Below are 24,522 nucleotides of genomic sequence, written 5' to 3' on the forward strand. Positions count from 1 at the left end.
CAAATAATGTTTGCTTTTCTATGTCATCCACAGCAGTTTCTCCCTGAAAAAACACCTGCCTGGTTTTGCTCATCTCAAGCAGGGCACGTGTTTCCCAGTTCTTTTGTAAACTCACACTGTTTGATGTTGTTCAGACTTTACAGGTCAACACCCTTCCTTCACTTTATCATGGGTAGGATTCCCTAGGATTCTTACCTTCTCAGGAAGGAATTTATTTTCAAGAACAATTTTATAAATTCTAGGAAGAAACAATGGGGAAGGCACAGAAAACTCCCAGCTGAACCATTAGCTCTTACAAATAACTCCTACTCTGTCCATAATAACCTGTTGCTTCCATCTTTGCGTGCTTTGCAGAGATTTTCAATGGTGTGGGATAGAAATACCCATTCTGTGCTGCCATACAGATAAATAAACATTACTAACAATTACTGTCTGCTGGGGAAACTATCAATCTAAATAAAAAGCAAGCTTTTGAAAAGAACAGATGTATACAGCTCATGTACAACCAAAATGTGAAATATATTCTGAAGAAGAGTACTACTAAGAATGGTAACCTATTGTTCCCAGCTTTGCACATGGATCATTATCAGATTTTTTTTTGTCAACTACAATCTCTTGTTTTGGATTCTGATGTCATCCCATATTTTTTCTGGCTCAGACATCACACCCCTATAAGTAAGATTTCGCACTTCAAACATCGAATCTGCCAGTGATACATAAAGCAGAATACTTATGTTTTTGTCAAACCTCTGTATCATTCCCCTGCCCTTTCAACAGCCCTATTCAAGAGTTAAAAGTAATGAAAACAGACATAAAGCTTAAGATACACAAGAGTCACTGAAGTCACTCCCCTAATTATTCAGTGTTTTGACTACTGTTCCATATTAAGCCCTTTCTTTTTTTTACCAGAATGAACACAAATGCAGGTGCAATGCACAGGAGTGAGTATGTGCCTCCTTGGCATTCCTAAAGAGCCCCATTCAAATGCAGTCTGCTACACCCACCCACCCTCATCTTATGAAGACTAACAACTGCTGAAGTCATGCAAATTTGGTACATAAGCATCTCTCTCTATTTTTTTTACAGTATCTTTCTAGTGTTCAAAAGTTGATAGGACAATTTTGAAGATTCTTGTTGAGGATACATGGAATAAAGTCAGCTAAAAACCTCTATGTGTATATATAACATAAGCCATTTGACTTTAGAGGACATACCAACAGAAGTTTGCAATGCAGTCACTGTCCTAATGAGTATCACTGCAAATGAGTGATCCTGCAGCTAAATTTATTAGATTACTAATTAAATGTATCTTTGCCTATGCAATGGTTGTGTCTTCTGTATGTATCTGGCTTATCTACAATCCAGCATGCTAAGAAACACCAATAGCCTTCTAAAGCTAACATCAAGTGTTCAGTGCCACAAGTAACTACATGGTCATACAGTCTAATTTCCTCCAGGTGATCATTACATTTTATTCACATATTGTATATTAACTGCAGAGATCTACTTAAATGAAAATACTCTAACCCTCAATAAAGTAAACAGGTACCAGAGGCGGCAGTGACAGCAACAGAGTACCTATGGCAACAAAGGGCAGGGAGGACAGTGAGCTCTCAACCACTGCAGGCAAATGCTGAAGCTATGAGGCAAAGATTTTATCACTGTTTACAGTTATACAAGCAACCTTGTTCTCCCCAAAGCTCATAAAGGAAGCAGATAAGCAAGGGAAGAGAAGGTAAATGTCTGAGTGTGGGAGTGGGGCATGTATTACTCAGAAACATTCCCCACAAAGCCTTCCCCCTCGACACACTTTTGTTTTCAGCCTGAAACCTTGAATCTTTTCTGACATATGGGTATGAATTTCAAAGGCACAAAAAGACATTTTATCTGCCAAATGTCTTCTGCCTCAGCTACAAGTTTGGTGTATAAGTATAAACTGCTTTCTTTTTAAATAACATAAACATTACTTTGAGTCCAAGTGAAATAATTTCTCCATTGCTTTTAAAGAGTATCAGTTGTTTCTTGTATTATAATGAGAATGAGTGGCTGTTTTCCTTATTAAAATTACATACCTCAACATGACACCAAAGCCCTTCTTCTTTTTCTTTTCTGGATCTTCATTCTCTTCCTTCCTCTTCTTCTCTTTGATTTTAGATTTGCCCTTTTCCTTTTTCTTCTCTTTCTCTCTATTTTTTTTATCCTTTTTTGCTTTGGATTCAGCATCTTCTATTTCAGGATTCCCTGGAGGGGGAGATTCCATGTTCTGAGCTTCTTGACCAGAGTGAGAACTCTTATCAGAGAAACCATCTGCACAGAATGAAAAAGAAACAGTGAGGATGGCTAGGGGCCACCAAAATATGAACACATGAAACACAGCTTAAGTGTCTATAAAGTGTTCAAATGACTCACACTTACTCATTCAAATGAATAACTTAAAAAGCAGACTAAACATATCTAGTGAATTCAAGCAGCTTTCTATTGTAAATTAAATACAGAGTTATTTTAATGACTTATTTTCTAGTTATTATTCCTGACACAAAAAACCTGACATGGCAAAACTCCACTCTGTTTGAAATCTACCTTGTCAACCTCCATTAGCTTAGGAAAACTGACATGCTGGGATGCAGTGAGAGCTTACTTCAACAAGAAATTCTGGTGACTGCCATAACCAACCTATGTAACAAAATTATCTCATTCACTCCTTGGAATTTTTCTAATTTAATGGTTGGACAAGAAATAAACTCTTCTATCTGGCTGGAGAAGAGTTGTGTTATTTCTGTCTGGGAAGCTCAGGATCCAAGCAAAGTCTTGTGCTAAAGGAAATGTATTTCCAGACTAGAGTCTATAAGCCCATAGTGAAAGAAAGAGCAGCAGGGTGCTATTGATACACTCTTGCTTTGCCTATAACAGGAAACAAATTTTCCAGTCAGAGAAGACAGAACTGTAGGCAGCTCTGTCAAACAAAAAAATATAATTTTTAACATAACCTGAATAATTCATCTGCTTGTTGAAGTAAAAAATTATAATTATTTAAGGATTGAATTGTAAATCCTCCAACTCATTCCTGCCCCAAACAAGGTCAGTGAAAGACTTTACATTCCCATCAAGGTTTGATAGGCTACTGCAAAGACAGCTCTATTCAGAAGAAGACACTTTTACAATGTGATCAGCTTCAATTTGACTAAAGTACTTGCTTATAAGTTTTATTGAGTTGGCTCTCAGCAGTGCTAATTGGATGTGGCTCCCTCAATAAGCATGTCATTAGCAACATACCCTCCTCTCCATCTTCAGGACCATCGTAAGACTTGTCAATGGCAGCTCGGAAACTTTCATTACACCCCCGACCACGGACCACATGAGGTCTGGGTCTGTGAAAAGGGAGTTCATTTTTCCTAACTTCAGCCACAGCAGTCTGAAGACTCTCGAGAGAACTGGACTTCTTCAGTCCCAGAGTAGGACCAAAATCTTTGCCAGAAGTGTCTGGAAAACAAGTAGTTAAGATTTTATACCTAAAATCATACAGAAAAACAAAACTAGTCAGCCAGGTATCTTAACTGTGTACTTTATTACTTGGGGCCTTTGAAGTAGTATGCAATCAGTGTAATTAAAAAATAAATAAATAACATCAAGTGAAAGCTAGTTCAGTAGATATCCCGGCTAAGACTTGGAAGGAATGTCACATAATTTACAGACCTGACAACAGTGACGGGCAGTATCTGCTCACTCTGTGTCACTTCAAAGTCTACACCAGTGATAAGGATGAGGTTGCTTCTTGCCCCTTTGAAAGAGATATCTAACTGGACACTACTAACAGTCTCAAGGAGAACATTATCATTAGACTCAAAAAACCAAACACTGCTACACTAATGTTTTGGTTTTCAGAGTGAGTCAGGCTGTATGAATGGCTGATATTTTCAAACACATTTCTCCTGTGAGAAGATATTATTAGTTCTCTCACAGTCTTATCAAGCCTTTTTCTTCAAGCTGAAACTGGTGCTATGATATCAACATATATAGTAGGTTATTCAAGAAACAAGTATTTCCAGCAAAGTACTGCTTAACAAATGCTGTTGCTGCCTCTTTCCTTGTTTACAAGCATAAAAAAGCACTTCCTTTCTTTGAATGTTTGACTATCTGACCTTCGAAAGGCATTTTGTGACAGCATTAGTGTTAATTAGCATTAATATGATGATAATAGAATAAAGGAAAAAAAGTTCAAGTAATACATGCTACATCAAAAAAGACTGCACACATTTTATGCTTTTGTATGTTAGACCAGTAAATGTGACACTTAGGCACTGAGGAACAAATAGACTTGGCCTTGCAATATACTTTCTGTGCCTGAGAACACAAATGTTTTTATTTTCAACTTTCAAGTGATACTAACATAAGCAACAGGATAATACAAGAACAGAAGGCCTTCATGTTACATGTCATTATACTTTCATGCCTGAAGACATCCCAGGACCACAGAAAAGACATGTATGTTAGTCATATAGGCTGGAATTTCAGCATCCTGGAGTACAAGTATTTCTGAACTAAAATAGTAATTAGTGGCTTCTTAAAAGGAAAAAAAGTCAAGAATTGGCAGCAGAGACTTGCCAGTAGTGTTTACATAAAGCAGTTTACACTTCTTACCTACGGACTAAAATGCAGATGAAAATATGGGGCGGTGGTGCAGGGGTGCACTTGGAGACAAGTCTAAGGGAAGCCTGGTTGCTCTGTCACACAGTGCAAACTTCTTTCATTTACTAGCTGCCATTCTGGAGACTATCATTATTGCCAGATTAGCAAGTGCTAAAATGGAGTTACAACAACTTTCATACAACACAAAGGTGCTTAAAATCACTAAGAATTTGTGCATTAGTAAAAGGCACTGTGGTGTCTATCCCAGGCTGAGAAGGAGCAAGGGAAGCATAATCACAGTAAAAAGTGGCAAAGTCAAAGCTGCTCTGATCAGCAGAGAAAGAGCTTTCTTGTTTTTCAGCTAAAAGACAGCTTTCTTGGCTTGCTTAGCAGAAGATAGGACACAGAGGTACATCTGGCAGAGTGTTGCCGAGCTGCAGCAGCCCAGGGAAAACGGTGCTCTCAGTCAGACTGAGTTGCAGGCCTAAGCTGAGTGCCGTCTGGGCAGAGCAGGAGGAAAGCATGCCAGGGCTACAGCGACTACCTCTGTGGGCAGCAGGCACCCAGTGCACCACCTGTACTGAGGGTTGTTTAAAGGCGTCTATGGCATCTGGAAGCAAGCAGTTGCCACAGCCTAACCTCCAGCAGCAGGCAGTGTAGTGACTGCTAAAGACCTGTGCAAGACATACTACACCAATTTAGTGTCCTAAGTTTTATTACTTGAAAGAACAATGTCTCAGGTTAAATGCCAGTTAGAGCCTGTCTTTTATAAAGCTAAGCCAATTACTTAAACTGGAAGACTACTCTTAACATATGAAGGACATTCCCAAGAAAGTCCAAGCCAGTACGTAAGGTTTGGGGTGACACGCTCACCTGTTGCATGTACCAGAAAGCGAGATGTCTGCTCAGTCTCACTGCGGTTTGCCCTGCACACACTGTGGTGAAGTGTTTAGGTCCATACTATCTAATTCAATAAGGGTTACCACAAAAAGGTTCTTTGCCCAACAATACTTGCCTTAAATAATTTCATGGGAAACTCAGATTAATTTTGTATTTAGTCCACACATGAAAGTTCCCCTGAGGAATTAATTTTCACAATAACTAGCAATAACTTTCTGTTGCAAAGAGAACACGGTGACTTTCATGTAGTGTTTTAACTTTGCTAATAGAAACAGGAAAAAAGAAACAAGATGCAGAACGCTGGCTACCAAGTAAATTCAGAACACCACTACCTTGGAAAACATATTTATCCATTTTTCCCCCCTAATGTTCCCAAAAGAAATAGAATTGGCTTATGGTCACATCATTCTTACATCATCATATAATGTGTTACCTTTAAGGTACTAGCTATATTTCTCCCTTGCTGGCAAAGAAAATTGAATCTCTGATCTTTCTGTGTTTTACCATTTAAAAAGTGTTCTCATCTATTAAGAAAACCCTGAGAACCTTTAGTAACAGATTACTATTAAGCACTTGGTTGTCCCTTTCTAAGACTGTAATAATTTAATCTGCAATTCCACTAGAAACACTTGAAGTTTCACACTATTACCATCAAAATCCACCTATGAAGAATAATCTGAACACAGGTGAAATTCCAGAGCTTTCATTGAGAACTTCCTATTTTTGCAATTCAGCTTTTAGTCCTGTTTTCTTTCATTGTAAGGCTGCAGTAGTAGCATACTAGTGCACAAGTGAAGATACAGAAGCTGAGGAGCTTCCCTAAGAAGGGAGACCAGTCCACTTGCTTTCACACCCAGTATCTAGTACTGGATGCTTTGCAGAGAAATGCACAAGACTCTGTCATGAACAAGTACCAGATCCCAAATAGTGAATTTTCCATTCCCTGTGCCTCTCAGAACCTCTTCACTTCTGCATTTAGGACTGCCTTACCCTTGCAGGTAAAAACCAAACCCAAACCCAAACCAAACAACAAAAAAAACACCCCACATCAAAAACACCCCCCCCCCCCCACAAACCCCACAAACCCTATCTTTTACAAGTTGTCAACAGAATTTCTAGGGGCACATAGTATGTGTACATATTTAGCCTACCTAGATTCTGAAAAGAAAAATAAGCTTTGGCAATGAGGAATTGAATTATTTGATGAGTAAAAAATATTTATTTTTATGAATCTTTTTTGTTGTTTATGGATTACTGCCTCTTGTAGTACAATGAAAAAAAGTCAGCTGAAGCATCCACTTTTCTTTAAACAAATGTTCCATTACTTTATGCAGTGAATTTATGAAAGAACACAACCACCACCAACAGTACACAGCTATGACTGTCTGAAATCAAGTTGCTTGTTCCTAGGTGGTATCTGTAAGTGATCATCATTTAACTGAAAGAAGGTACCACATGAACCTTAACTTTCTGTTCAATGTCAATATGGTTACCATAGCCATGTTTTTCTTAACTTACTAGTAAAGTAAATCTGTTTTCTATTATTTTATTACTAATAGTTCCAAGTATTTTCAAGGTACTCCATTTTCCACATCTGCACTTTCCCTTCTTTTTCTACAGCCCAGCAAAAGGAAACATGCCAGAAGCAAGATGCCAGTCATGAAAATCAAAGGCAAAAAAATGACACAGTGCTGTGGGCAATGCAAGCCACCCCAAAGACATGCATAGAAAATGTGGAATTAAGAGAATCCATGGATAACTGCTATTCTAAACCAAACGCAACTCCTGAGACACTCCAAATGGAAATATTTTATATTTTTAGAATTTTACTTTTTAGATAGTTATTCTTGAAAATCAAAACCATATAAATATGCCTAAAGGATAATATTTACAGAAACATATTTGTCTGAGCTAGACTAATTTACTTTTTATATTTTCAAAGATAGAGTAAGATAAAAAAACAGTTATGAAGAAAAAAGAAGGGAAGGTGTTACTGAAACTGAGAAACTAGAATAAACACAAAGTTGTAATGGATAATATATAAATTCAATGCAGAGAATGATTTAGGAAGGAGGAATTTGAAAGTAATTACAACATTCAGCTTGTGATTTTCAAATGAAGAGCTTTAACAGGGCATTTTTGTAGATTGTAGCCTTCAACGCTAGTTTATACAGATAGCATAGAAAAGGGCTTGATAAAAAGCAAAAGCAAATATATCGCTAAGTTGCACTCATATTAAAGACAACATGCCTTACTATGCTCATTCTGTGCTTCAAACCAAGCATTCCAAATTAGAAGCAGGAATACTTGAACACAGAACAACCCCGTACCTGACAGAATAAAACCCAAAACCTAAGAAAGAGAAATTGAGCCATGGCACAACTGGAGAATTTAACAAGTTCTCTGAATAAAAATAAAGGCAAAACAAAACCAAAACCCAGCTACAGTCTAAGGTTTTATGAAATAAAATGACTGCATTTCAGCTCATACTTGCACAAACTGCAGTTTCAACTCTGAATAATGGCAGCTCACAATTTGTGGCTAAGCTTTAATCAGATGAAGAGGTAAGGCTTTGAATAAGGCAGTCACTAGGCTTGTGTCTTTTTTTTCTATAGTCTGATCCAAAACAACACTGCAGAACTACATGTTAGTAGTTCAAAAAGAGTAATTCAGTATGGTGGTTTAGCCTTGGCTGGGGGCTAGATGCCCACCAAAACTGCCCTGTCAGTCTCCTCCTTAGATGGACAGGGGAGGGAGAAAAGTAACCAAAGGCCCATGAGTCAAGGTAGAAGCAATTTAATAGGATGAAAAGCCAAAGCAAAGGCTGTGCATAGAAGCAAAAGCAAACAAAGATGTTATTCCCTGCTTCCCATTAGCAGACGATGTCCGGTCACTTCCCAGGAAACAGGGCTTCAATATGCAAGATGCCATCAATGAAAGCCCCCACATTTCTTCCACTTAGCCTTTATATCTGAGCTGATGTCATATGTCATGGAATACCCCTTTGGTCAGTTTGGGTCAGCTGGCCCAGCTGTGACCCGTCCCAAGATTTTGCTCATCCCTCAGCCCATTGTTGTGGGGCGGAAATGTTGGAAAAGTACAGTCTTGGTGCTTGGCTCAGCAGTAGCCAAAACACTGGTTTGTTACCAACACCCAACTACAGCACTGAAAAACAGCACTATGGAAGGTGCTCTGGGAAAAATTAACTTCAACTCAGCCAACAAACCAAATACATTTGTACAGCATTAAGTATCTCAAAAATGTTAATAAGTGTCATAGTGTAAAAATATTACAGCTAAGAATTAGGAGTGTAAGAAGAAAGTAGTCCAAGCAAAAGCAGTCAGAGGAATGGCACGTGTATTTGTCAGGTTAGTGCTGCATATTGGACAAAATGTAGTCAACTCTGTCTTTGCATAAAAGTACATCTGATGTTATCTGTTGAAATAATTAGTTTTCTTCATTTGGTTACACAAGTTTAACATCTCACATAACCTTTCACTTCACAGTATAGCTCTGAGTCCAGTGAAAAGTTTTCCTAGGCATTTGAATTCCTCCTCCTCCATCTGGCCAGTGTTCTCTTTAGTTGGTGCATACTGAAGTATCTGTCCTTTGAACAGGTCCTGCTATAAATTAAGCTACCTGACCTTCTATAAGGCAGGAGCTTTCTCCTCATGGATATTTATGTATATCAAATTGATTTTAGATATACCTGCTAGAGTAAAACAGCTATAGAAAAAGCAATGCAGACAGGAAAACCTCCAGTTTTCAGAAAATATGATTCCCCAGTGATTTCAGGCAACCTGCACATTCATCAGTCTAAAATTGAGTAGTAGTAAAAAAAAATCCAGTGCTCTGTGATTGCTTTACTTCTGCTTCCACACCCACACTCCAATAAGGTCAAACATTTCAGTTCAGCTTTAAAAGACTGGGAAAAGTGACACTTTCTAGATTAATTGATATAAATGACACTTCTCAAGCTTAATCAACATTTCTGTTCCTAGGCCAAAGTTAAACACAAAGTGAGGGTCCAGAGCAAATACTTAAACAAAGTCACTTTTAACAGCATGAGGCTAAGATCTAGAATGTTACCTTCGACTTGTGGGACGTTGGAGGAAACTTCGTCAGTAGCAGAACAGAAGAAAGCAAGCCAATACTTACACTAAATTTATGGTTATGACCTTGTTCATTAAAACTTAAGACTATTTTGAAATAAGCTGATATTTTTTAAGATGACTTTCTTACATTTGAAGGAACTATTAAAAGGATGCAAAAGGTTAATATTAAGCTTTCTCTTTGCTTTGCTAATTTTGAGTTCTTTACGTGTGAATGCAGAAAGGAATCCTCATATCAACCATTTTATTCACAATTATGTTATTTTTTTAAAAGTGATATGTCATTTTTATGCATCAAGTTTTTTTATGCATCAAGCCTGGACTACTCATTTTTACATTACAAGCTGAGTGCTAAAGATTGCTTTAAGTATAATTCAGGGATTAATTTAGACTCTTGCAACAACAAGGAATATGATTACTGCAAAAGGAAAGGAAAGTCAAGGCAACAAAGAAGAATACATTTCGATTTCACTGATTTAACTTGCAACTGAAAAATAAACTATATAAATCACTTCCTTTGTGCATGCTTTTCCTTATCTGTGAGTGTTCAAGATTAGGGAAAACAAGAAAAAAAAGCTAGATGTTTAACAAAATAACCTGGAAAAAGGCATTGCTGTCATACACCTGCCCACACTATGATCACTGAATCCTACACGCTTGAGATATTTATGAGCTCTCTTTACTGCTGACCCTACCATCACCAAACCACCCAACAGCCACTCTCACTTAAGAAGCTCTAAATATTGTTGCCATGGGTGACACATGAACGTGGAGTAAGGCGAAGCTCTGCTAATAAAAAGGCTTTCATGGCATTTCAGTTCTTGCTCATAAGTAAAGTTAAAATTTATGGCTTTTAAAATACTGGATCTGAGAGAGGTCAGGTTAAATGGCTGCTAGTAATAAAAGGAATCAATATGCCACAGCATCTGAAGCAGCCAGCAAGCTAAATAAACACTTCATCCAAATCCGCTTGGCCCTGAATTAAAAGAACATAAAATACTGTATTTATTTTGTTTGCCCTCCACCAGTCCACGGTTTGCATCACTACATCCACTAGAATTCTACACAGGGCAAGCAACAAACATATGTTGGCCAAGTAGCAATTAAACTGCATGTCAAGGCTAGGAGCAATTAACTGGGCATTAACCTTATCAGGGAACCACTTCTGCATTTAGCCAACTACAAACAGGCAAATATCTCATCCTGGGAACATTCTGCAATATGTGTTTACAAAAGCTTCACAGGACTCAGACTTTCTGTCTCAGGCACACACAGAGTAAATGAGCCATCAAATAACAACCCTTTATTCATAAACCCTGAGCAAAACTAAAATTACCTTTTCCAGTGATTAGCGTGCCCTATTAGCATAGAAATGCAAGACAATTTGTTCCTCACAGCACTTAAAAATAAAGGAGACCAAAGAAGTAGTGGACTTACGCCTTTTGCTCCTAATCTACATTTCATTCAATTTATAGATTGATTTCCAGAAGTTATAACAACATACTTTCTTCTGTTTATTTGTACATATTTAAATAGCAAGTGCATAGGTTAATTTTCAGTTTAAGAAATTAATGCACATTTTTGCTTGAAGTTGCCAGTAGGTGATCTGTAAAAACATTATACACCTGTAATCAATCCATATATATGCATAGAGAGGCCACTCACAAAAGCATGTATATTTTTGAAAGTACTTTGCTTGTGAGTGTAATAAAATTTATCTTGAAGCAGTTTAGCAAAGTTGATGTGAAAATCCAGTTCCTGAATAGGAATATGCAGAGTTTTGTCAAATCTACTACTAAATAAGAGAAATTGTTTCTGGCACAACTCTGACTCAAAATCCCCACAGAATTTGAAAGGATTATGTAGGTTTTCAGTAGAGGTCCTCACCAAAGCTTCCTTTTTATTTTGTACTGAGATTTACAAGATCATTTGAACGCTTAAAAATTTGATGACATTATTCTACTACAGATTCCTCACAGCTGATTTCCCAGATGTAGTAATATTTGGTCTTGAGCTTTATTTTACATGATTCAATTATTTAGTTGTTTGTTTGTTTACCTTAAACTATCTTCTATAGTGAAACTTCTTTGCTTGGTCTCATTCCAGAGAAGAGAACTGTTTCCAGAAACAAAAAAGAAAAAGAACAAACCCAACCAAACTAAAAAATCTCCCAGAATTCCAAATAATACACCTCCCTCTTGCCATATCTGAATAAATGAGGAGTGGTAAAAGTAAATTCTTCCAGCTGTATAATTTATTTACTTTCCCCTATTCACCAATAACTCAAAAAGGACATTGGGTAGTGATAGAACTAGGGGTGATGGAGCAAAACTAGAAGTGGGTAAACTCAGATTGGATGACAGGAAGAAATTCTTCACCATGAAAGTGGTAAGACACTGGAACAGGCTGCCCAGGGAGGTGGCAGAAGCCCCATCGCTGGAAGTTTTTAAGGCCAGGCTGGATGTGGCTTTGAGCAACCTGATCTGGTGTGAGGTATCCCTGACCATGGCAGGAGGGTTGAAACTAGATGATCTTTGAGGTCCCTTTCAACCCTGACAATTCTATGGCTCTATGACTGAAAGGAAACCTTTCAACCTTTGCATGCAAGTAGGCTGCAAACTAGGTTCTTCCTACAATTTTCAGGGAAGGAAGTTTAATTTCCATATCTAGGTTATTTCCCCTAGCATTGTTTGGATTTGGGTAAACTTGGGCACAAACTTGTGCCTAAAGTACAGGAACAGGAATAAATAGGTAGGTGAGCATACAATACTCAATATGCACATTTTTTGCAACTATGATGATCCCATCCACTGACACATCAGAATCTAGAAAGGAATATTGACACATGCTCCTCAGTCTACATGATTAAGAAGTTGCAAAGAAATTCAAGGCAGACAGAAGGTCATGTGAGCAGAGAGAAGGTTTTAGTACTGAGAACAATTACTTTGTAAGTCTTAAAGCACGGAAAGTATTTTCAGGGCTTTCTTCCACAAATCCAAATCCTTAGAAAAATCATGCTCAATTCATGGAACAAATGGCACAGAATTGTCCTTTCAAACAGCTGCAGCCAAGGATTTTGCTAAATTTTTCTGTAGTGTAGAAAGGATTCACACCCATTGACAACTAGCTGTCTTCCAGGGTTTTAACAGACACAATTCACAACAGGATTACAATCCCAGTCCTGCTTAAAAATAAAGTCAAAATACTGCTTTAGTTACTCTGGTTAACTCTAAGACCTAATATATGATTTACTGGTTTACACTTTACATTTAGTTTGGGCATGTATAGTACAACCCTTCATTAAAGGGGCTTGCAGCTTCTTTGATAGATATGTCATGATGTGCCATTTTGTTGAAAAGGGTTATTTTTAAAGAGAAACTGGCAAGGATGTGAATGAGAGATCAAATAAAGCTGGTTTTGCAAATCTGCTTTTTTGGGAAAATTCATTACATTCTTAGATGTTTAGCAAATGTGCACCTAGCCTTTAATTTCCCCCCTGGAAAGGAGAATCCCTCCAGATCTCCAAGTTTTGTTTCCCCTGCTGTTATTTTTAGTATCCTGAAAATGACGCTTTATTAATTACCTAGTTATATGTTTAAGATCTCTTCAATATGCAGTTTTGCATTGCTACACTGTGTTTAAATGGTAAATTAGAAAAACTAACAGAATTGCTGCATGGAACACCTTAGAATACGATTTAACTGTGATAGGAAATCAATATAAACTTCTATTATTTTAGATTTCTTATCCATTTTTCTTGCCTATACACAAATGACATCACCTTGCTCCCTTTTACTCACCCCAAAAATAAAGAGTACAAAAATGCTCCCAAATATGATACAGTAGCAGACTGCAGAAAAGTAGGGTCAAAGGAGAATAAAGGGTCATTCCAATTCTTCCTAACAACATCACTCATCAACCAATGAGGACATTTCTGGAGAGGTTACTCAATGCACTATTCTAAATTACAGTCAAAATTTGCAAATTTTTCAAGGTTTAACAGGATGGTAAGCAGCAGCCACAGTGATACTGTAACCAAAATAAATTGATATAAGTAAAGCACAATCAAACACCATTTTAATGTGGACAAATCCAAGGTGGCTTTTCTTAGAAAAATAAAGGCTTCCTCTCAGCTAGGACTTAGTATTCTTGGAAAAACATTCTTTTGCTCAGCAACTATTCACTCTTGAACAATAAATTAGTATGCAGCTACCAGTAGATCAGGATGGACTTGGACAATCAGGCTTTTATCAGCCATATCAGAAAAAACAACGCAATACCATGATCAGGTGCAAAGCTTAGTGCCCAGTTTGATCTACTTCAGCTACCTGGGATGGATTTTCAAAATCAAGTATTACAAAGGTAACTGTTCTACTGGAACAGGTAGTTATTTCAAACAGTAATCCAATCAAAATACACCAGTACAATGAATCATCCTAAATTAATACTGAACTGCCATCTTTGCCTAGAACAGGGTCCTAAGCAATTGACAGCAACTGCAACTTTTAGAATTCTTCAAAGCCTAAGAGTGCTCAGACTAACAGGGAATCGAAGCCTGGAACAGGTAGGTTAATTCTCAACCTGCTTCAAAGCTGGGCTCAAAATCCTCTGGGAGGAGTAAATCAACACCGTCTGCCAGCTAACAGCAGCTGAGTATCTGTATTTTGATCTTTGCACCCTACTGGCAATGCACTTCAGCATTACACATACCTGCCCACAGAGACTCAGACAACATTAACTCATTTTATTTAAGCTTGAGCACAAGTATCAGATGTTAGTAACTTCAGCCTGTGGTGGATTCAAAATAGTGATTTGTATGTTAAAAAAACATCTTCATTATTTTAGCAATTCTGAGTGCCATTTTCAGTTTCCTCCCAATCCTGATACAGGAGTAAGAAGAAACTAATGGGTACAAATAAACAGAATAAATGGAATAAACCAGGTTGGAAGAGACCTTCAAGATCATCGCGTCCAACCCATCAACCAATCCAACACCACCTAAACAACTAACCCACGGCACCAAGCACCCCATCAAGTCTCCTCCTGAAAACCTCCAATGACGGTGACTCCACCACCTCCCCAGGCAGCCCATTCCAATGGGCAATCACTCTCTCTGTATAGAACTTTTTCCTAACATCCAACCTAAACCTCCCCTGGTGCAGCCTGAGACTGTGTCCTCTTGTTCTGGTACTGGCTGCCTGGGAGAAGAGACCAACATCCGTCTGTCTACAACCTCCCTTCAGGTAGTCCCCCCTGAGTCTCCTCTTCTCCAGGCTAAGCAACCCCAGCTCCCTCAGCCTCTCCTCGTGGGGCTTGTGTTCCAAACCCCTCACCAACTTTGTTGCTCTTCTCTGGACTCGTTCCAGCAAGTTAACCTCCTTCCTAAACTGAGGGGCCCAGAACTGGACACAGTACTCGAGGTGCGGCCTAACCAGTGCAGTGTACAGGGGCACAATGACCTCCCTGCTCCTGCTGGCCACACTGTTCCTTGATGCAGGCCAGGATGCCATTGGCCCTCTTGGCTGCCTGGGCACACTGCAGGCTCATGTTCAGTCTACCGTCGACCAGCACCCCCAGGTCCCTCTCTGCCTGGCCACTCTCCAGCCACTCTGACCCCAGCCTGTAGCTCTGCATGGGGTTGTTGTGGCCAATGTGCAGAACCTGGCACTTGGATGTGTTAAATCTCATGCCCTTGGACTCTGCCCATCTGTCCAGCCTATTGAGGTCCCTCTGCAGAGCCTCTCTACCCTCCAGCAGATCAACTCCTGCCCCCAGCTTGGTGTTTCACTAGAAACTGGTTTATTCTTTGAAAGTTCTGGTTTTTCCTATTCTAGGAATCAAAGGTCTGGAAATAATCAATAGCTATAGAAGTATAAGCAGCACAGGATGTATCATTATAGATTATCAGTAGTTTTGAACTATTACCTCATGCTTTAAGCACATCATCATATGAACTTTCTGAGTCAACAGTTCTTCTGCTAACTGCAGCTCATAAGAGTAGTGGCTGTAGTGTTTTCCCTGGTTATATTTTACCTCACATGTCTGGAGTGAGTGCAATCCCCTGTCATTTTGGAAGTAATTTATCTGTGTGACAACAAATTTTCACTGTGTTCTTTTTAGTTCAAATCTAACAAGTACAGGTATTTTTTTAAAGAACACTTTACAGTGTATTTGGATTTGTTCCTTTTTGTTATTGAAGTAATGGGTTTCCTTCTCTGCTGATATTTTGCTGGCTCTTTGGTCAAGATTGATGGAATCCATCCAAAATATGCTGGATGATGCAAACTTCTGGAATACTAATCTGCAGCTTTGGGTTTGCCTGAGACAGCTAACTTTAGTAAGGCCTAATCTCTAGCCAGAACAATATCATGGAGGCAAGTAATTATAGTAATGTGCAAAGCAGGAGTTCAACCAACCAGGAAATAAATCTGTGTACAAACAAACTTTGTTTATACAAAATGCTGCCACAAATTAAAAATTTAAACTCTTTTCTGTTATACTACTTAGACAATTGGTAGGCATAAAGTTTTCAAACTCCAATGTGATACTGCAAATGACATATTGACAATTAATAATCTGAGTAATTTGCAACAATAAATATCTTATCTTGTATCTTATATTTGGCTTATTTAATACTGGATGGCACACTGACCTCTTTGCTCTCAAAATCTAGATATTGTTGTTAAACACGTGTTACTTACACATGAAGGCAGCTCTATTTGCCTCTGTCTCTCCACACACAGTCAGACATCATAAAGGTGTAAAACTTCATTCTTAGCTATCATGTCACTTCTCAGCTGCATTTCTAAATGCTATGACAATACAAAAATTGCTTTCTAGTGTTATTAGCTCTTCAGTAGATTCTTAAAACTCAATAACAAGTATCATCAATATTCTTTTAAATAAGGTTTTGCTCCAAATACAATAAAAGCCAATCTCATAAAGATTAAGAACACACACAAACATTTTGAATAGTTTCAAGGATATTAAGTAGCTCTGCCAGATTTGTTTAGCAGTATCAGACTATTGTATTTCTGCCTTTTTACAGTGGCTAGTGCTGCAGTTTACCTTATTTGGATTGATAATCTGTATAAAAAATAGCTCTTATGTTCAGTGATTACCTTACTTTTCTGTATCAAAAGTGAACAGTTGCATTTGTATTCTGCCCTGTATCTTATTTTCATGAAATAGCTTTGCCTTATTTATTCTTTGTCTGAGTGTGGACTAGTATTGCCTCCACATGCAGAGGGAAATTTGGTTTATCTGTGAAATGTATGCCATTCCATTTCCTCAAGAAGATAATGCAGAACAAGCCATACTGTGGTTGAGTATAGACTTATGGCAATCAATTACTTCAATATTTATATAATTTGTAAAACTCCATGCATATTATCACACAGTTAATCAGAGCTACTTGGCAGCTTCTTCCCTCAACCTTTAACGAGTATGTCAGTCCTCATATTGGCTAGTGATACATACTAAGGAATTTACTTCAGAGTAGAAAAATAAAATCAGATTTTGAAACACTGAGGGTAAAGTTATTACAAAATAAAAGGTAATGGTTCTACCATATGCTTAATTGGGCCCCTTGTGAAAAAGCAGTCCCACAGGGAAGGAGCAGGATGCTACTAGTTTGGTTCGTATTTTGCTGTAAGACAGAAAGCAAGCAACAGGAAACCAATTACATTTTTCCTCAGTAACAACCCTGAAAAAACTTATGTGAATAATTTGGGACTTTTGGTGGATACTAAGAAGATTTCATGTGTTCAAGGGGAAGCAAGAAAACTCAAAGCAAGCAAAATCTATTGCAAATTATCAGATTAAATACTACTTATTCTTGCCTTCACTCATTAAATCTCTGAATATTTGAAGGTAAGAAGAGCTCTTGGAGAAATAGGATATAAATCTTTGTATTTCTTGTTAGGCATTAATGAAAGAGGACACAGGCTTTTTGTCTAATCCAGTATGACCACTGTTATCTTCTTGTGACGTGTTACAGATGAAAGGTGTCCAAAACAACAAACACCGTGTAGGAGAAGGGTTGTTTTTGGATAGCTATGGAATGGCTATGTTTTGTCTCTGACTTAGAAAAGAATGTAAACATCTTGTAGCTGAAGGGAGAAACTTGGCAGAATTTGGCTGAATGTGTTAAAATATTGTTTTGTTATTTTAACCCATTGCATGCCTTAATTATACGCACTCCAGTAGAAAATAACCAATGAACATGTGACACATGTGCCTTCTGATAGAGTATGTAACTTTGCTGTGTAACCTAATACACATCTTTGCCTGCTAACATCTTGGCTTGGAAGCTGTGCTCTAGGGTGATCAAACACCTACACCCATATTACAACACACTGCATCCTGTTTCCATCAATTCTTTATTACTTGTATTATAAAAGCACACAGAACCTTTCTAAACATGAGCCAAAACTTCACTGCACTTGGTGTTATACTAACTCAAAACAGAATAATACTCAGTAGCTCTAATAATTTGATTGGCCAATGGAATGGGCTGCCCAGGGAGGTGGTAGAGTCACCATCACTGGAAGTGTTTAAGAAGAGACTGGATGAGGCACTTGGAGCCATGGTTTAGTTGATTAGATGGTGTTGGGTGATAGGTTGGACTTGATGACCTCGAAGGTCTTTTCCAACCTGGTCAGGTCTGGTCTATTCTATTGTATTCTATTCTATTCTATTCTATTCTATTCTATTCTATTGTATCAAGTCTATCTGTTTTTCTGCAATACTGGTTCTGTTGTGAGTGGCAAGACTATAGATTTCTGTTTCTGCAATGACTTATTCATGATTTGTTAACGCTTTGTAAAGTACAGTTATCTCCTGCTACACTTCCTTTATGCTCTTATGACTTAGATAGTTCCTATTTTTAGAGGAAAAACTGTTATTTTGACACAATATGAATTTACTTAGGTTTTACATTCCTACTGAATATGAATTGTTAACCAATATTGATATTGCCTTATATCATATGACTGTTAAATTTTAATCACTAGGTTTTCTTAGTCTGATTAAGCAATTAAACTGCTTAAGTGAAAACTACAGGCAAGTGATTTATGTGAAGGTACTAAGAAATTCTATTTGAAGTTTAAGAACAATTCCCTAAAGATAACACACACATGAAAGCTCAAATTGCAAAAGCATATTTCAGTATTAGTTACTGTGGTAGTTGTTCTAGTACTGTTGGCCTTTTCATTTTTTATTGATTCTATTCACTCAAGCAGTCATTCCTGGCTTCCATCTTCTAAAAATCACTAACAAAATGGGCACTCTATTTTGCTAATGCAAATTACAGTGCGAGTGAAGACTCTTCATACGCTGCAAGTGTAACTCATTATTAAGCAGCAGGAAGAATTACTGCCTCTGCTTTTTTAGGTTTAAAATCTTCCTTAAAAATATCTAGGTTCCCTTCTTTTGGCTTGGATTGTAAAGTATTTGCTTAAATAAGACAGAAGGAAAGAGGTGGAGTGTTTCATGTCAAGTTGCATAGACCTGAAAGCAGTTATTGTTGCAGAAACATTTATTGTCGCTAAGTTTGAGGAGCACTGATAAAGGCAGGACTACCTGCAAGGTAACTGCTCCAAAAACACCCCAAAACAAACTAAGGGCAGAGTTCACTCTACATATGATCGTTGCACTGTCTTTATTAGTTTGGTTGTTTTTTAATGTTTACCCTAGATGCATATCAGAAGATTCTTAAATAAGGATGTCAGAACCTTGCCAAATCCCTTCCCCCCAAAAACCTACACAATAAACACTCCAAAACCCCAACAACCCCAAAAGATTGGAAAGACAGTAGTATTGATCTTTATATAAGGTGCTAGGAAGCTAGAGTTATTCTAGTCAAATAGAAGTTAAGTGGACATGTTATTCTGGCATGAAGCAATGAAGTACATAACCACATCTTCTGCCACTAATAACATTCACTACCTACACGTACTTTCTCCGTAGCTTTGGGATTCTGATGGGTGAAGGAATGGCGTAAAGGACAGATAAGGTAATTATAGAGACATATGATTATGCTGACTGGAGAGTGCTCATGTCAGGATTTTACAAGATTTCTTGTGGACGCTTCTATGAAGGGAAGAAAACAAGAAAAGGAAGCTAAGCAAGCAGAGCGTCTATATACGGATCAGATTTTATAAAATATTAAGAACTTTCTCTAGGAAAATGAATGCTTTAAGATTTCAGCTTCAGTCTTCTGCCCTGTAACTCATCATTCCCATATTTTATTTATTATAGCTGAGAGATACTTAATCTTTTTATACTATTACTCTGTATCTTTACACATCCAGTTGTTTAGGCCCAGCACTAGCTACATGAAGCCAAAATAATCCTTTAAAGCATATGTGGTTTATAGACTACAGAAGAATCTTTCCACATTGTTTGCTATTTTAATAAAACCCATTTTTGTTTACCCATACAGTAATACTGTATCTTCTACATACTAGATCAAATGCATTATTTATTTGCATTTTCCTGTCTGATTTTCTAAAAAGGCTCATGAAATTTTAATGGAATTACTTAAAGCAACAGACCAGGTATTAAAATCAAAAACATTAACTGACCTTAAAGCAGTGCTGTTAACAATAAAAAGTAAAGCACTTAGGCTTGGAGAATGTCACAGCAGAGAGGTGTCCATTGTTACCTTATCTCTCTCTATGCACTCATTGTTAATAGACTTTCACTTTATGGCCCAGACACATTATAACAATTTTATTTACAACACTCCAGTTTCCTTCTTCCAGGAAAGATCTACAAATATTTCCTTCCACAAGTATGGCAATTACCCCATTTCCTTACTCAACATGCACTTCAGTATCTGCTCAGACATGAGCACTAAGCAGTCCTTCGTGTATCTTTCTCTGAAACACCTTATAAAGTACTATTTTTAAAAATATAATAAACATTAATGACATCATTTTAAGAGAAATGCACTCTATCTGTGTCTCAGAGATAAGGAATTAAACCAGAAAAATGAAGACCGATTCAAGTTCCCTTTTAAGATTCTGAAGGCCTGCTTCCCCTGCCCTCCACTCCTTCTTCTGAATACTTAACAGCTAGCATTTCCTGGGCTCACAGCACTACTGCCACTGACATTGGTTGCAGCCTGAATACATTCAGCACTTCTGCAAATCAGCACACATGCAGGTCAGACACCAACAAAGTGAAGAACTGCATGTAGTTTAAAGACATCCCCTCACCCTGAGCAATTCTGAGGTACATCAACAGTTATAGAATAATAGCTTTTAATGGCTAGAAAACAGAAAAAGCGTCTCTTTTTCCCTCAGATTACACACACTACTATCATCACATCCTCCAACCAGACTACACCAAAGAGCTACACATCTTACGACTTCAACAACAAATGAGGAGAGTGTTTGGCCTAGCACAGCAGCGTTCATTATCTTTAATTAGATCCCTCTTGTGCTCTAAAAGTAAAGTATTTGATAAGAACTAGGTTTTGATTATGTAAGTCTCACACCATAAGCATCCACTAGAAAGGTCTGAGTTGCCTTTGCAGACATCTTTACAGCCAGTGTTTCCTACTTGAGACACTTCAAACCTTCAAACTTAAGTTCATTTAATAGAGTTTGTGTATAGACTTTCTATGTGTTAGGTTTTGGTGTTTGGATTTTGTTTCTTTGGTTGATTGATTTTGTGTTTGTTAGGGGTTTTTTTTTAAGGAAAAGCAGAGTTTTCTTTACTATAATGCTGTCTGTCAGCCTTTCCTTTCCACATTGCAAGAATCCTCTCTTGAACATGTGAATCACCCGGTGAAGTGGTGATTATACTAAGGACTGAGAAGTGTCTCAACAAAGATCAGATCATCATGAACAGCCCACCTGATGTGTCAGTTCTGCCCACTGAGATAGCACACCTGGCAGCCATATATGCATTGTAATGTGACTAGGGTGTGGGCCAGGTGGAGTTAGGACCAATGAACCAGGAGTATAAAAGCCCTGAGCTATACCAGCTTACTGGAGGGAAACATCACCTGGGGACATCTCAGGCTGGAGGTACCAGCCCCGGTATGTCTACTCCCTTATCCCAGGAAAGATGGACCATGCAGTGGCAACTTTCTCTCTCCTGCTCTCGCTTTCTCCATTTTCCCTCTCCCTTTTTTTCCTTTCTCTGTTCTGTTTACGCTATTCTCCCTCTCTTTAATAAACAGTCTCATCTTGATATATGACCTTGTTTGTGCCTTAATTTCACTCACAGGAATGCACAAAAAAGAACCATCTCCTTCCCACCCTTCACACTGAGACACATGTGGTTTCTGGATCCACATGTGGTTTCTAGACCAGCACAAGCTTGCCTTCTCTCTCAGTTATGTCATGCTTTCCCAAAGTGCATCTTCTCAGTTAGACATGCGCTCAATCTCCCTTTTCCCCCCATGCTCAGTACCCTTTTCTAGCTCCCTGCCAGACCCATTAGCCTGCTATCTTCTCAGGCTCTTGCCGTATTCTTACCTTTTCCCCTCTCAAATGAAAACAAATGTCAGAGTTATTTTAGGAGACAGTAGAAGAACAAACTCTGTCCAAAAAGCAAATAAAGCCCATGCTTCAACTGACACTTGAATGGAAAGTCTTACTTCAAACAGCTCCAGTTTCACAGAATTTGTAATGGGATGAGCCATGCATGACACTTAACAGGTGATAAAATAGTGACCACCCCACACTACACCAGTAGTTTATAAATACAAAAGAGAAAGTAAACCACAAGTAAAGAAGACCAAAGGTTTTTCCTGTCACTTAATGATTTTTCCATATTTCCTACAGGATGTCAGAAAAAGAATGATTGTAAGAAACCATTTTTCTCCTGTGGGTTTTTCTTGGTTTTATGTATGTATTTTCTCTTTTAATGTAAACTCATGCTGGGAATTATTTTTTGTAGCTATTTTGTGCTGTACATTTCAATAAAAAGCAGTGAGTTATTTGATGCAGTGCCTGACAAAATGTAGTCATGAATGTAATGCTCATGCTTTTTTGTACCTTTAAAGTTAAAACCAGTGTGTCATTTGAAAAATACAACCAAACATAACAAAGCAAAAACTGCAGCGGCTTCGACTGACCAATTTTGTCATTTGTTTTCAGAATTAAGCATTTGAGCAGATTATAAAGAGATTTTCTTTTTTAAAAAAAGTATACTATATTGGATTTCTCTTTTATAACATCTCTGTTTGTCAACGGCAGTATTACAACTGGCAATGAAAAAAACCAACTCCCTTTTTAGAGCACAGGAATTTATGCCAACTGCAGATAGCAACAACAACAACAACAAAAAAGTAATTACATGAAAAAACCAAACAAATCAATGCCAGATCCTCTGTTCTGATCCTTCTGCACAGGGAGGTTTGAAAACTGCCACAGCAAGTGAACTGAGCCTTTTGTCTTCAACCTTTGTAAGTACGATTACCCTTCAGTAATGGATGCAAACTTTTAGTGCCAAGTTTTAGCTGTGTTCTGTTTGTGCCCCCGTTTCTCAGATCCTGACCATGACACTGGAAAGGAAGTGATTCCTATTTATGCTTTCAGTACAGCAGAGTGAGGGCCTTGCTGCTATATGGCACTAAGGAAATTATCATACTGAAATTGGGCAAATTGTAGAATTAGGGTCTACCTCTCTCCACTGAATTCCGTACTTCACCCCAAGCACACTATTCACATTAGACAGAATGGCTCCTTCCTACTTCCTTCACATATGAACTCAGCAAGCAAGCAAAACCAGACCAGGATAAGGAGATGGTCACCCAGAAAAAACACGCTAATATTGAAACATGTTGTGCAAGTAACTGTCCCAGGACCTGGCTATATACTGCATGCCTTCCTGGTCACAAAAGACAGAGGGGAAACATAAGCAGAACACCAGACAGAAGGCTCTACACAAACTAGTACCAGAATGCCCATAAGAACTCAACAAAATAAAGATGATGGAAACATAGCTGTGCTAAATCTGCTAATCTCCTTGAAAAAATGGAGGTGAAGCTTTTAGGTCATGGATTTGCTTCCCTCCCAGACAGATATCCAAAAAGATTTCTTTTAGATGTAAGAGCCAGCTTGAAAAGGAGGCAAGTATTGAAGAAAGTATTTTCACAACAGAAGGCAAACAACTAAAAGGGCAGGAATCAGATATAAAATAGCCTCAGTATAGCTGTCAGACCACTTCAGAAAGAAAAAATAATCTGCATTTAAGGTGTTTTTTAAAAATGAACAAACAAACCAACAAAAGCAAACAAAACCAAAACAACAATTATGTGCACATTTGGTCTCATTTCAATAGTGATCTTTTGTGCAGCATACAGGGTTAAGATACCAATCATTATGCTAATTACTTGTAGACAAACACAAAGTTATTGGAAACTATATCACCTCATGCAAGATTAATTTAAGGCCAGTGGGAAATTTCAACTATCAAGAAAACAGGCAGATAAAGGAGTAAACAGTAGAGAAGCTCACATGTTTCAGTGGTGCCTTTGCCTGAGGTAGGAGGAGGAAAGTACCTGCTGGTAGTTGATGACAATTCAAGGAAGCTCTTTCTACTTTCCTGTGATGCTTTGCATTTGGGTTGTCACTGCTACGTACATAAAAACTCTCCCATTCTGCTCTTAAGTCAGCAAAAAAGCATTCCAGTAGGACAGTTAATAAGAGATGATATTCTGGGTGGTTTTGGAGTGCTGTGTAGGTAAGTGCTAAGCAGCACCGCTGTATTGAAAGACCCACTAAATAATGCTGTTTTGTAAGACATACAAATACCAATGTAAATCTGTTCTTCAAAGTTAATTTCTGAACCATATTGCTTTGCACAGCTTTTATTACACAGAAATGCTTATTAATAAATAGTGCCAGCAACTCATTTTATATAG

At 37.9% G+C, this 24,522-nt stretch overlaps 1 protein-coding gene across 1 annotated transcript in view; it reads right to left on the minus strand.

The window, feature by feature from the left end:
* The window catches only part of PARD3B (par-3 family cell polarity regulator beta), a 439,781-nt gene that overhangs the window by 144,189 nt on the left and 271,070 nt on the right, over window positions 1-24,522 (minus strand). Inside the window, exons 17-18 of the mRNA XM_054173397.1 lie at window positions 3,274-3,480; window positions 2,073-2,307 (exon numbers count right to left, since the gene is read on the minus strand). Of these exons, the coding sequence (XP_054029372.1) occupies window positions 2,073-2,307; window positions 3,274-3,480 (442 nt within the window). The remainder of the gene's footprint in view (window positions 1-2,072; window positions 2,308-3,273; window positions 3,481-24,522) is intronic.

Source organism: Dryobates pubescens, chromosome 2 (assembly GCF_014839835.1).
Source record: "Dryobates pubescens isolate bDryPub1 chromosome 2, bDryPub1.pri, whole genome shotgun sequence".
Taxonomy (NCBI): Eukaryota; Metazoa; Chordata; class Aves; order Piciformes; family Picidae; genus Dryobates; species Dryobates pubescens.